At 40.5% G+C, this 12,220-nt stretch overlaps 1 protein-coding gene and 1 long non-coding RNA gene across 3 annotated transcripts in view; one reads left to right on the top strand and one right to left on the bottom strand.

Annotated features, from left to right (window-relative positions):
* Nucleotides 1-12,220, bottom strand: part of Sol1 (CUB domain-containing protein Sol1) — a 314,064-nt gene that overhangs the window by 22,734 nt on the left and 279,110 nt on the right. Inside the window, exon 10 of one of the 2 annotated variants that reach the window (XM_086902370.1) lies at nt 9,466-9,656. The exons of the other annotated variant lie outside the window; for it this stretch is intronic. Within the exon in view, the coding sequence (XP_086758496.1) occupies nt 9,466-9,656 (191 nt within the window). The remainder of the gene's footprint in view (nt 1-9,465; nt 9,657-12,220) is intronic. 2 annotated transcript variants of the gene reach the window in all.
* LOC147658374 (uncharacterized) lies at nt 7,340-8,019 on the top strand. The gene is made up of 3 exons (XR_015290530.1): nt 7,340-7,401; nt 7,478-7,564; nt 7,631-8,019. It is a non-coding gene; the product is annotated as an uncharacterized LOC147658374 (long non-coding RNA).

Here is a 12,220-nt window from a genome sequence, read left to right as displayed (position 1 = left end):
TAGTTTCCCCCCGTTTCCATTTCGTTTCGACGGTTTCTAAATTAGAAGCTCATATTGCCAAGTTTCGATGTCTTTTTTTTTTTTTTTTTTTTTGCGCGCGCGGCAAAAATCGGAATCGTCGCGGCCGGGCTTTCATTTTGGAATCGCCCTATTTGCATTGCTCCCCCCTCCCCCCCGCCTTCCCCCCCCCTCCCGCGCCGCAGGATTTTTTTTCGGCACAGAGTCGGTTGTTTTACAAGCAGCGAACAAAATGTCCTCGATTACACACAGGAGGGGGATGGCCGGTTTAAAGTAACGAGATCGCCACAGCGTTTTCTCCCCACACGCTTTGTGCATTTTCACGGAAATTACAGGGGGCTGTTTGTACGCCGCAGCGTATGCTCTTCCACCACCTGACACTGTGACCCCCCCAGCCCCTCCTCCTCCTCCTCCCTTAGCTCGCTGCGGAAAGTTAACAAAGTTTCGACCTTTGACGGTGCGTGTGCGCATACGCGATCTTTTGTGGGGGAAAAAGAAGGAGAAGGAAAGAGAAAGAATGCACACGTCATTCGCATTACCTGGAAGAATAACTCGCTTTCGATGCTGCTAGAACGAATGCGACCGAGCTTTGTCGTTTTTCAGACATTCTTCCATTGTTGCTCTATTTGTCCGCTTTTTTTTCTTTCTTCCTTTTTTTTTTTTTTTTTTTTTTTTTTTTTGATACCGCCGTTGTAGCAGGCGCTTTAAACGCAGGGGAGAAATTGGGGCGAAAGGGCAATTGTTCGTTTGAATTGAGGCTCGACGACGACGATCGAACGAATTTATCCCCGTTAAATTTCTAAATGATATGATCTATCGTTAATATATCGAGGGGGGAAAGGAAAAGTTGGAAAAGTGGAATGGTCCATACGGAAGTTTGGACTGGAAATGACGCGTGTGGAGAGACGTTTATTAGAAAGGAGGGCCGGAAATATTTTCTTCGAAACAAAGAACTTTTGACGTTTCTTTGCGCAACTCCTTCGACAAGTAAACTTTGGAAAAGCTTTCGTGGAATAAGTTTTCGTTAGAGCGCGTTCGTTCTCTATATTCTATAAATTGAAATATATATATATATATATTCATACGAATAAGAGGTTGGTTCGAAGAGAGCTGTCTCGATTTTTGCACTTGCAAACTTTCTTAACTCGCGTTTCGTTCCAACGAATGACGAAATAATGAAATTACCTTCCCTTATTATTCGTTAACCAAGGAAATTCGATGAAATTAATTTTAGAAAAGGTTCCTTTTTTTTTTGGGGGGGCGAAATATATTAAACGAGGAAAAAACACGAGTAAAGTTTCTCTATCGCGAGGTATTGAAATATCGTTTCGATAAAAAAAAGTTTTCGCAAAGAAATATAACCGCTGTATTCCAACGCCAACACTTTATCGCGTAAAAAGATAGAAGTCGCAAGTAGAAAATTTACACGAAAAATGTTTCCGATCGATCCTATAAATATATACGCGTATTATAGCTACATATTTTCCCCTAACTATCGATTTGAAACTATTTTTCTAAAAAAAAATATATATATATATATAAATTATCTGAGAGAGAGAGAGAGAGAGAGAGAGAAGAGAGGAATAAATCTTAAAATTTATCCCCAGCCAACATTTTTATTTCGAAGCGAATTTATATCTTATTTTTCACGATTGAATTACGAGCCGCGCAAATGAAATATATATATATATTTATTTCAACGGGTGTGAATATCGCACGGCGTTATTTGTTAATGTTAAATCGATAATAATTCCTCCCCCCTCCTTTTTTTTTTCCACGAACAATTTACACCGCAGACCTGGAAACCTGTTCGGCGGTCGGCATTGAGATTTGTGCGCACGGTGTACACGTTTCGTGTTTGTAGCGCGAACGATCCAATAAAGTGGCGCGTTTAGTAGCCCGTTGCGCCGATAAAACCGAGCCTTGGCGTCAATTTTTTAAGATCGTTCCCTCGAAAAACTCGCCTTTCCCGGGATATCGGATTCTCGACTCGAGAGGGCCCTCCCTCCCCCCGAATACGAATTCATACGGACGTCGAATCGTTTCTCGAGATACAAGGGAACAACGCCGTTGAAATATTTAGCGCAACAACCACGTGGAGGAAAAATCACGCGCCATTTTTACGTTATTGACCCTCCACCCGGCGAAACAGCACCGTTTCTCTATCCTCTCCTTTCCGCTCGAGATCAAATTCCCTGCTCGAATGAAAGTGCCTGTACGAGGCACTTTTGAAACGTAACGAGCTAATGGCGAAAGTGACTCTAAAGGATGAGTTGTCGTTTCGTTTTTCTAAACAATCGAAATAAGTCGATATTTTTGCGCACGAGAGGAAAAACTTGTTCGGAGTTGGTTCGGGGCAAAGTTCGATATGAATATAAGACGACCTGTCCCACCCGGTGCAAGAAACACGTTTCGTTGGAAAATCTTCCAATCGTTGAAATCGTTTCGCACGAAACTACAACGCAACAACTTGCGCGACGAGAGATCGCAACTTTCGTCGTTTGATCGAATAAAATAAAATTCTCGTTTCGAGAGGCGTGTCGTTACGATACGATTTTAGCTTTAGATCGATATTCACGTTTTCGCTGACCATTTCCTTCTCGACTGCCGATTTTTCTACATTTTTGGTGCCGCAGTGAATGGGTTATAAATAGGCTCGCAACGATCGAGGCGCTACTCGATTATTTTCGTTCTAATTGCGTAATTAACACGTTCGTCGCCTATATATGGGTGACGCTTTCTTCTTGGAGAAAAATAAGATTTTAACCATTCACATTTGTATTTAAGAAGGTTGTCGATCAGTCAAGTAAGAAGAGAACATTCCGGAATGTTATATGAATAAGCACCGAAATATAAATATAAAATATACTTTGGAGTATCACAGAATTTAAAATTTAAGAATAGAATAGAAACGGAAGAGAGGGACAAGTATGATCTGTCAGCGAATCACTCTGCATTTTTATACAATTTTAAATCTAAAATTATATCGTATATGATAACATAGGAGTTATTACCACCGATAATATAGAACTAAGTTGCCAATTAGAGGTTTGTATTCAGACCAAAATACTTAAAATTGAAACGAAGAAGTAGAAGTAGAGGCACTGAAAATAATTCGGTGTTACAGAACTAGTTGATGAAAACTGGGAACCGATATAAAATAAAAATATCGAAACTAGTTCCGCTCATCGTTCGTACGCCTTTCCAAGAGTAACATTTGGAGGAACTCGACGAAATCACGCTGGCCGACGAACGTGTTAAACGGGTGATTTCGCACAATCGAGTCCCGTGGATGTATTCTTCGACACCCAGTTTCCCTTGAATACGCTTGCCCACGTTTCTCGGCGAGAGAAAGAGTAATTGAAAGCGGCGTTGGAGGGGGGAAAAGCCTCCCTTTCCCTTCCCTGATACACGCGGCGAATCCGTTAAATTGATAAAGTTTCGCAAGAACTTTTATAATACCCAGGCTCGAAGAATGTTGAAGTATATAAGCCGAGCCGGCAATTTACGTCTACTTTCGTCGTAGGTGGAATTTCTTCTTCTTGGGGCGAGGTTAAGTCAGGCGGTTAAGAAACGGTACCGATGCGTGTACTACACCTGTTTGAGTTTCGTAAGGGTTGTTTATCACACTTTGCCCCTCCGTAGGGGCATGAACCGCGGCATAAATCGTCATCTGCATTACAAAAGATCCGATTCCTCCGCGAGTTCGAGGAGAGGCCGCCTTTCCTTCCTTCCTTCCTTCCTTCCTTCTTTTCTTCGTTGGTTGGTTGGTTCGTTCCCCAGGAGTGTCTGGCCGCCCTCCCTCTCCCCAACTTTGCAATTGTAATCAACGATAACGATTCCATGCCGCCACCTCGTTTCGTTATTCGCGCGGAATAATTCCCCGCCGAATGCAAAACGTTCGCCCATTCGAACGTTTCTATTCAAGGGATTACGTTTCCTCTACTTTCTGTCCACCCTTGTTTCAAATTTCAAACGCGGAGAATTTCGCGCTAATTTTCGCGCTCTCGACTCGAAAATAGTGGTTTCTCCCTTTTTTCCTCCCTCCCCCCCCCTCCGAAATATTAAAGATTCGAAAATAGTAATCTCTCTCTTTTTTCTCCATTCTCTCCTCGAAATATTAAAATTTCGCGCTATCGATTCGAAAATAGTGGTTTCTCCCTTTTTTTCCTCTCTTCTTCCCCCGAATTTTATTAAAATTTCGATTCGAAAATAGTGGTTTCTTTCTTTTTTTCTCCCTCCTCTCCCCGAAATACTAAAATTTCGCGCTCTCGACTCGAAAATAGTGGTTTCTCCTTTTTTTCTGCCTCCTCCCCCCGAAATATTAAAGATTCGAAAATAGTAATTTCTCCTTTTTTCTGCCTTCTCCCCCCGAAATATTAAATTTTCGCGCTCTCGACTCGAAAATAGTGGTTTCTCTCTTTTTTCTGCCTCCTCCCCCCGAAATATTAAAGATTCGAAAATAATAATCTCTCCTTTTTTCTGCCTCCTCCCCCCGAAATTTAAAGATTCGAAAATAGTAATCCCCTTTTTTTTCTTCCTCCACCTCCCGAAATATTTAATTTTCGCGCTATCGATTCGAAAATAGTGGTTTCTTTCTTTTTTCTGCCTCCTCCCCCCGAAATATTTAATTTTCGCGCTCTTGATTCCAAAATAGTGGTTTCTCCCTTTTTTCTGCCTCCTCCCCCCGAAATATTAAAGATTCGAAAATAGTAATCTCTCCTTTTTTCTGCCTTCTCCCCCCGAAATATTTAATTTTCGCGCTATCGATTCGAAAATAATAATCTCTCTCTTTCTTCTCCCTCCTCCCCCCGAAATATTAAAATTTCGCGCTGGCTAGGAGCGCAGCGTAAGCCGGGTATATTGCGTCGGAACGAGGGCGGCGTTCCAAGTTTGGAAGCGAAAAATACGAGGGTTGCATTGAAACGTTGTGTGCGCGAGTTCTCGACGTTTGGCGCGCGCGAGAGAGAAAGATGGATACACGCGCGCGTCCAGGCGTTGTTTTCGAAACTCTCTCTCTCTCTCTGTCCTCGGTGACTTCGTAAATCCATCTCCTCTTTTCGAGTTTTCGGAAAAACGTCGGCAAGAATATGTCGGCCTCCTATCCGTTTCTATCGATACTCCAAGCTCGCACCAGAATCCCGAAAGTTTCGTCGACGACGACCCCCCCTCGCTTCAACGGGTGTGAATACCGACGACTTTCCCTCCCCTCCGAAAATGAGTCATTCCTTTCCCGACGCGGCGACAGGAATATATCGCCGATCAGATTAGGCGAAATGGAGTTTCGCGTTGACGAGGAACAGAGAGAGAGAGAGAGAGAGAGAGAGCGGTGATTTCTAGTCGATTTCGAGTCGAAGCGCGGAGAATGCGTTCGTTCGGGAAGAAAACTAGCAAAACGGGATTATAATAAATGTTTAATTACCACGGTGATAAAAAGGCAACTTACTCGTGCGTTATCGTCGATTTCCATAATTTCTCTCGAGAGGGATCGATTCGAGAACAGAACCGAATTTTTTCAATTTTTTCCTATTAACGCTAAACCTACCACGCAAATGGTACTCAAACGACCGTTTTCGAAATTTCCTTTACAATTTCTTGTGCACAAAGTTACTGTATCGTACATATGACTTTACAATAGCAGAAAATTCGATGATGTAGATATAACCGATTACACGCATTATTGTAGCATCAGAAAAATATTTTGTTTAATCCATCCAATTAGTTAAAAATCTCTTTCTATATTAAGATACAAATGTATTTTCGCAGCGCTCATTTGATCGTTCATGGTAGGAATACATGAAATGTCGGTAGGTTTAGTGTTAATATCGTATATATATATATTTTTTTTTTCCCTCCCTGAATGAATATCAAATATCGTACGAAACGTTTTTTTTTTTTTTTTTTTCACTTTAAAATTAAATTCCCCGCGTCGTTTAAACGTTTTGAAAAATGAAAAAAAAAAGGGAAGGAGGGGATATTTTGTTGTTCGATCCGTTCTTCTCTGTTGAGCACCAGCTAGCTGGCTGGTCATAGCGCATTAGCAATTCCATTCGCGCGAATTGCGCTTGGAAACCGAGAAACAATGAGAATAAAAGTAGAGGGGAAGGAGAAGAGAGGGAGACAATCTCGTTTCCATTTCGTTTTTTCAAAAATCCGTGGACCCGACGAGATTTCCGGAAACTCACCGGCGTCAATTTACGCAAACTCGAGCGAGTCGCGCTTTGAAAAATTGATTGGACGACCGATGCTTCGACGAGTAACTTCAACCGATTCTCGATCTCGAATCGTTTCAACGATTCGAAACATTCTTCGAAGGGGATCGAGGCGAGATTAACGCCGCTGTATTTAGGCTTGGACGAGTTCACCGGCCACTGGAAATCCAGTTATGAACGATCCTCGAGCCCGCGTCCGGCTTTTTCACGGACGATATCCAGCTTTGAAGTTTCCCAGAAGGATATCCCGCCGTAGCAATTAAAGAGAAACTTTTTATCGTTAACGTTTCTCTGTGGAGGCGGAAGGAGGGGGGCGAAACGTTGACTCAAACGAAGAACTTGGCCGGCCGCGTACCCTCCTCCTCCCCCACCCGCCATTGTGAATCCGTTCGAAATCCGTTTGTTCGGGTTTCAATTACGCGATAATAGGAACCGTGTCTACCTGGCCGGAACTTGGCCAACAATACACGCTTGCACGTGCGCACATATATATATATATGTGTGTATAGACAGATAGCGGCCGTTAACACGGTAAATTTGTCCGTTAAAATTAATACCGTGTATTCGAAAAGTAGTGGAGGTAGGAAATTATAGTTTTAGCGTTCGAAGAAATTCGAGCAGATCCTCTTGGATAGAGAGATATCCTCGCGTGGATTTCGAAAGTTTGTCGCTTAAATTTGTCGCCCCCCACTTTGCGCGATGAAATATCCTTGCAGAATGGAGGGTAGGTTTTAAAAAATTTGTCGCTCGAATTTGTGGCAATGTTTGTTGAAACATCGGGGGAGAAATTGGAATATGGAAAATGATACTTTGAAAATTTTCTCGCTTAAATTTACAATATATTTGTGAGAAAACGGTGTTTCGACATTTAAAAAATTTTTTTTATACATATTGTATATAGATCCTTTCATCCATTTTTAATCCACACTGTAGATGTGTTTCAAATCCACGATGCGAAAGCTAGACGATGGATTAATTAGACGGAAGATAGGCGGAAATGAAAAATTTCGTCGATGATGCGCAACGTGAAACAACAAACGGGGACATTTTACAAAGAAGTAAATAACTATCATACGCGATATATTCACGCAACCGATTAATCGATTCCTCGTTGATGTGACAACGAATGGATTTGAAATTACGAGTCGCTTGCTTACCTAAAAAAGAAAAGGTATCTTCCTTTAATTAATATATCTAATCAAATTAGAAATTATATTAACTGTAATAAATCAAGTGTAATAAAACAGTACGACACAGACTATGAACTGAAGAGTTTAAAAGAAATTTCTAATTGGTTAACGTATCGAAACTTAACCTAAATAAATTACGAGCAAGTAATTCGTCTCGATTATATTCCTCTACGATCGTGAGACAATTCTTTCTTCTCTCTTTTTATACAGCCAACACGAGGAAAAGACAAACGCTGTTTCCGCGATCCATTTGTTCGCGGGCATTGCACGGTTGCGGATGATGAACGGCCGTACGAAGAGAGACACATTGCCATCACGATAGAATGCTCAACGGAAATTGAAATTTTGACGGGGCGCAGGACCCGTGCGTGCAACACACACACACACACAGATCGTACGTCACGTATCGTCTCGGTGTCGCGCGAATCCAGATAACTTATTCTCAATGATGCGTATCGTCTATCTTTGCACGTCGAGCCGATTTACGGCGACTGACGATATCCTAGAATTTAGGAACGTTGGCGAGGAGAAGGAGGGAAGACGAGAAGGAGAGGAGAAATTTGTGGAAAGGAAATAAAAGTAAAAGTGGATAGGATTAAGAGGTTGCCTTTATTCCTCTCGAGGAAATGAGGTGAATTAGAAATGAGGAGAGGAGAGGAGAGGAATTCTTCGTGTCTGGGATACATGTATCGAGGAGCGAATCGAACGTTGTAATTTGGATTTCTCTCTCTCTCTCTCTCTCTCTTTTTTTAAAGAGCAAATACGAGCGAAATTGAACGAGGGGGGAAAAAATTGGAGAAGGGAAACGAGAGGGTTCGCGACACGCCCCACTTTTTCCCCCGATATATAAATCTCGATAATCGAACGAACGAAATTTCTCGTGCTGGAGATTAAATGCGCTTAGCAAAAAGCACGAAGCACTTCTCCTAATGAAACGATTCTTAATCGTTTTCTCCTCCCCCGGATATTTCACGATCTTGAGTCTGTTTCGACCGCGATTTCGATCGAATTTAATATTCGTTCGTTAAACGTTTGTCCTCGAACGAGTGTAAATAAGAGTCGTTACGAGGCATTATTTCGCGCCGCGAAAATTTAATTTCGAACGAGCTTCGTCACGTTTCGATTCGCTGGAATTCGTGATTGTTGTCCTCGCTCCAATGTAAACTTAAAACGCTTTGCAACTCGTTGATTAAGCCTTCACGCATGCGAACTTTATAAACACCCTGTATATATATACGTGAAATTTAAAATCGGGAAGAGGAGATTCCGACGTCGGAACCATTAATAACGTCGGTTCAAATGTGTCGTAATAAGGATCAACGTATTTACAGGGGGAACAAGATGCACGAGAGACTACTCTTTATATTCCGATAATAATTTACGAGGAGATCGAACGTTTCGAGTGGATAACGATTTGAAATACATTTCCCGGAAAGTGGAGCAATTTCTGCAAGTTAATAAGGATTAAGACTCGAAATGTAAATTTAAAGGAGATCATCATCTACGTTGCGACGACCACTCGTGGGATGAAGAGGAAGGGTAAAGGAAAAAATCGAATCGTGCATTTCGCCTCGTAAACACATTCCAAAAGTATATCTTCGCTTCTCGATATGTAATACGAGTGTAATCACCATTCGAATCTGGAATGGTGCGATCTCGAGGCTGATCGTAATGGCGAAACAGATAATTAATCATAGAATTCGGATTGAACGTGCATATGTAACGCGTGCATACGGATAATTTTATCGTATGATATATTAACCCTTTGCGCTCGACTGCCAGTGCCGTTTCGATCGATGCGAATACCGAACGAATTTCCTAAGTTCTTTAGAATTGAAGAAAAATTGTATTTTCGCTTAAAAATTAATAGATCAACATTTGATGAAACGTTTCGTACGGCATTATATTTCGTCGTAAGTTCGTAGAAATTCGTGAGAAATTCAACGAGTCTCGCGAGATAGGCCACGCGACAATACGAAATACCTGTGTGGTTGATAGGCGAAAACGGAGGAGAAAGGAAATAGAAATGTGTGGTCGGTACTCACTTTCCGTGAACGTGTATACAGCTTTGAAGCCTGGAGATTGGCGGGATGACGTGATGCCGTTAAATTCCAAAGAGAGGCGTGGTCCGTTGCTCATGATAGGCCGTGCCGGCTTCTCGCCGCAGAACGAATCTATTTTCTCCTTCTTTCTGTCTATGTGCACGTACGCCATCAACGAGTCCACTCCCTCGCATCTGTAAATTCCGGAGAGAAGAAAAGGGGGGGCCGTTTATTTAATCGAAGATATGATGATGAGATTTGTGCCGAGCTGAATTATTATTCGAGATAAACGAGCGTAACACGCGATACATCATCATTGGGGAGTAACATTGACAACACGTTCATTATCATCGATTACCGTAATTTGGGCAAATTGCATATTTGAGATCAACCGAAATAGTTTGTTGCCTTCGCCTAGTGTGAAAACAAGGTATGCGCAAATTGGCAACAACCGAATCGAGTTCGAAAATGTCGTTAAACGACATTGGCCAAGAATTTAATTTACCACGATATTTTCCCATTTATCTAGATCATTCGAGTGATCCAGAATATATATATATATACACACACACACACATATTGTTACGAGAGATTATAATCAAGCGCAAAGTTGTATTTTAAATCTAGATATTGCGATCTGCAACAATTTATATTTTTTTTTCTATTATTATAGCGATTTCGAATACGCGCGTTTTTATCTTACATAAAATTTTCGTCGACAAATTTTGCTCGAAATCTTGCAATTGCATACATTCGTTTCTATTATCTATATATCGCAAAAATATTGTAATTAATTAACTCGTTCGAAATTTTGAGCGAGTGGCTCATTTCGTAAGAAGAGGCAGTGAGTAACGATATGTATTTATTTCTTTTATGGATCGTAAATATTTTTAATCTTTGCGCGATACCGTTTATCTTCAAATAAATTTACAAAGTAAATATTGTATTTACTGTATTTCGACGGATTTGCAAGATAAATATCGCGTTTAAACGAATTCATGAGATAAACAATATACGGGTTTATTATCCGTGTATTTCGGGAAATATTTTTGGAAATTAAAATTTTTCACCTTTTTCACCTTCATTTATTCGTATTCTTTCTTTCTTTATATACACTATTTATTTCGATACAAATTGCGCGTTGCATCGATTGCAACGAGGTTTCGGTTATTTCGTGATATTTCAATTCGTTTGTAACCAAAGTTTGTTGTGCCGATAATTAATGCTATTAATGGTAATAATATAATTTCGATCAATATCAATTATATTACAACAATACCGAATAATAATTACACTTGGTCATTTTCGATTTCGATATTAAAATTAAATAATACTGCAAATGCGTGTCACATTTATCGTTAACGACGATCACCTTTTTGGAAGAAAGGAAAAGAAAAAAATATTCGAATCGTTACTTTCGAATGATGATACATTGTTGGTGGGATATTTTAACGATGATACGATTATTAATTAAAATTACAATATGCGAGCGAGGTATCGTTTGTGGAATAGTCGGATAATTTTGTTCCAGTTGCAGGAAATTTGAAATTTTAATTAGATCTCGGATTTTAGATCAACACATTGTAAACTCGTGTACACCGGATTCGAACAGATCTGATCGGTAATGGGTTTTAGGACTTGCGGCAACGGTTCCCCCAAAATTAGGAACATGTACAACCATCCTAAATTGCGTGCTTGTACACTCCGCGTAATACCAGTTCGTCGAAATCATTTACAAATTAAGAAAACTCTCGAACCTCGTTTTCGTTCTCTGGCTCTAGAATTTCGACCGTCGAATTGTCAAAAAGAAAAAAAGAAAAAAAAAAAAAGAAAATTATTACTCAGAAATGCAAAATCCACTCCGAACTCGAAATTTTGGAAATGTAAGAAGACAAAAATGATAACAATTTAAATCGATCGAATGAAAAAAAACCGATCCGTTTAATTAACAAAAGTTGGATTCGTTCTAACTCTAGAAATAGAAAAACTACGAACTCGAAATTTTGGAAATGTAAGAAGACAAACGTGATAACAATTTAAATCGATCGAATAAGAAAAAAAAAAAACCAATCCGTTTAATTAACAAAAGTTGGATCTTTTCAACGTTTAAAACGTTGCGTGGTGCGCGAAAGTTTCGATTTACAAGAGAAATACTCACAGCTCCGTGTCGAAACACCCGTAAACCGGTGTAATATTTTAAAGTACTCCGTTGGAGAACCGTTGTTGTACAAATTGTTTTTCGATACGATGCCGAAACAGGCCGGTGGCGTTGTTCGATCGATCTTTTTCATATGCATTAGCAATGCCTCCCTCCCTCCCTCTCTCTCTCTCTCTCTCTCTCTCTCTCTCCCTTCCTCCTATGCATTCGCATAAATACAGAGGCGTATCGTGAAATGTGGACAACGCTTCAGGGGTTCACACGGACGATGCGATAAAACGAATAGGCGAACGTTCTAGTTCGCTTTTTTCCTACGTTACTCTATATTTCTCTCCCTCTCTCCTTCTCTGGGATTACCGTTAATTAAACAACGTCGCTCCCGGATTCTGTTTAATTATTCCATCCATCTTTGTAAGTGTTTATAAAAACTGTATCGTTCGAAACATCGTATTAAAATTGCTTTTAAAAACCAATTGAAACTGGTTACCTGTGCCGTTTCGAGGAAAAAGAGATAATTACTCGACTGCTGTTCGACGATGAATACGATGATTTTGAACGAAACTATTGTCCGCTGTATCGAAATATCCGTACACCAGAGTC

Source organism: Apis florea, unplaced genomic scaffold, assembly GCF_048593485.1.
Source record: "Apis florea isolate Af1SG1 unplaced genomic scaffold, ASM4859348v1 contig_2272_pilon, whole genome shotgun sequence".
Classification (NCBI taxonomy): domain Eukaryota; kingdom Metazoa; phylum Arthropoda; class Insecta; order Hymenoptera; family Apidae; genus Apis; species Apis florea.
This window is presented reverse-complemented; position numbering and strand designations above follow the sequence as displayed.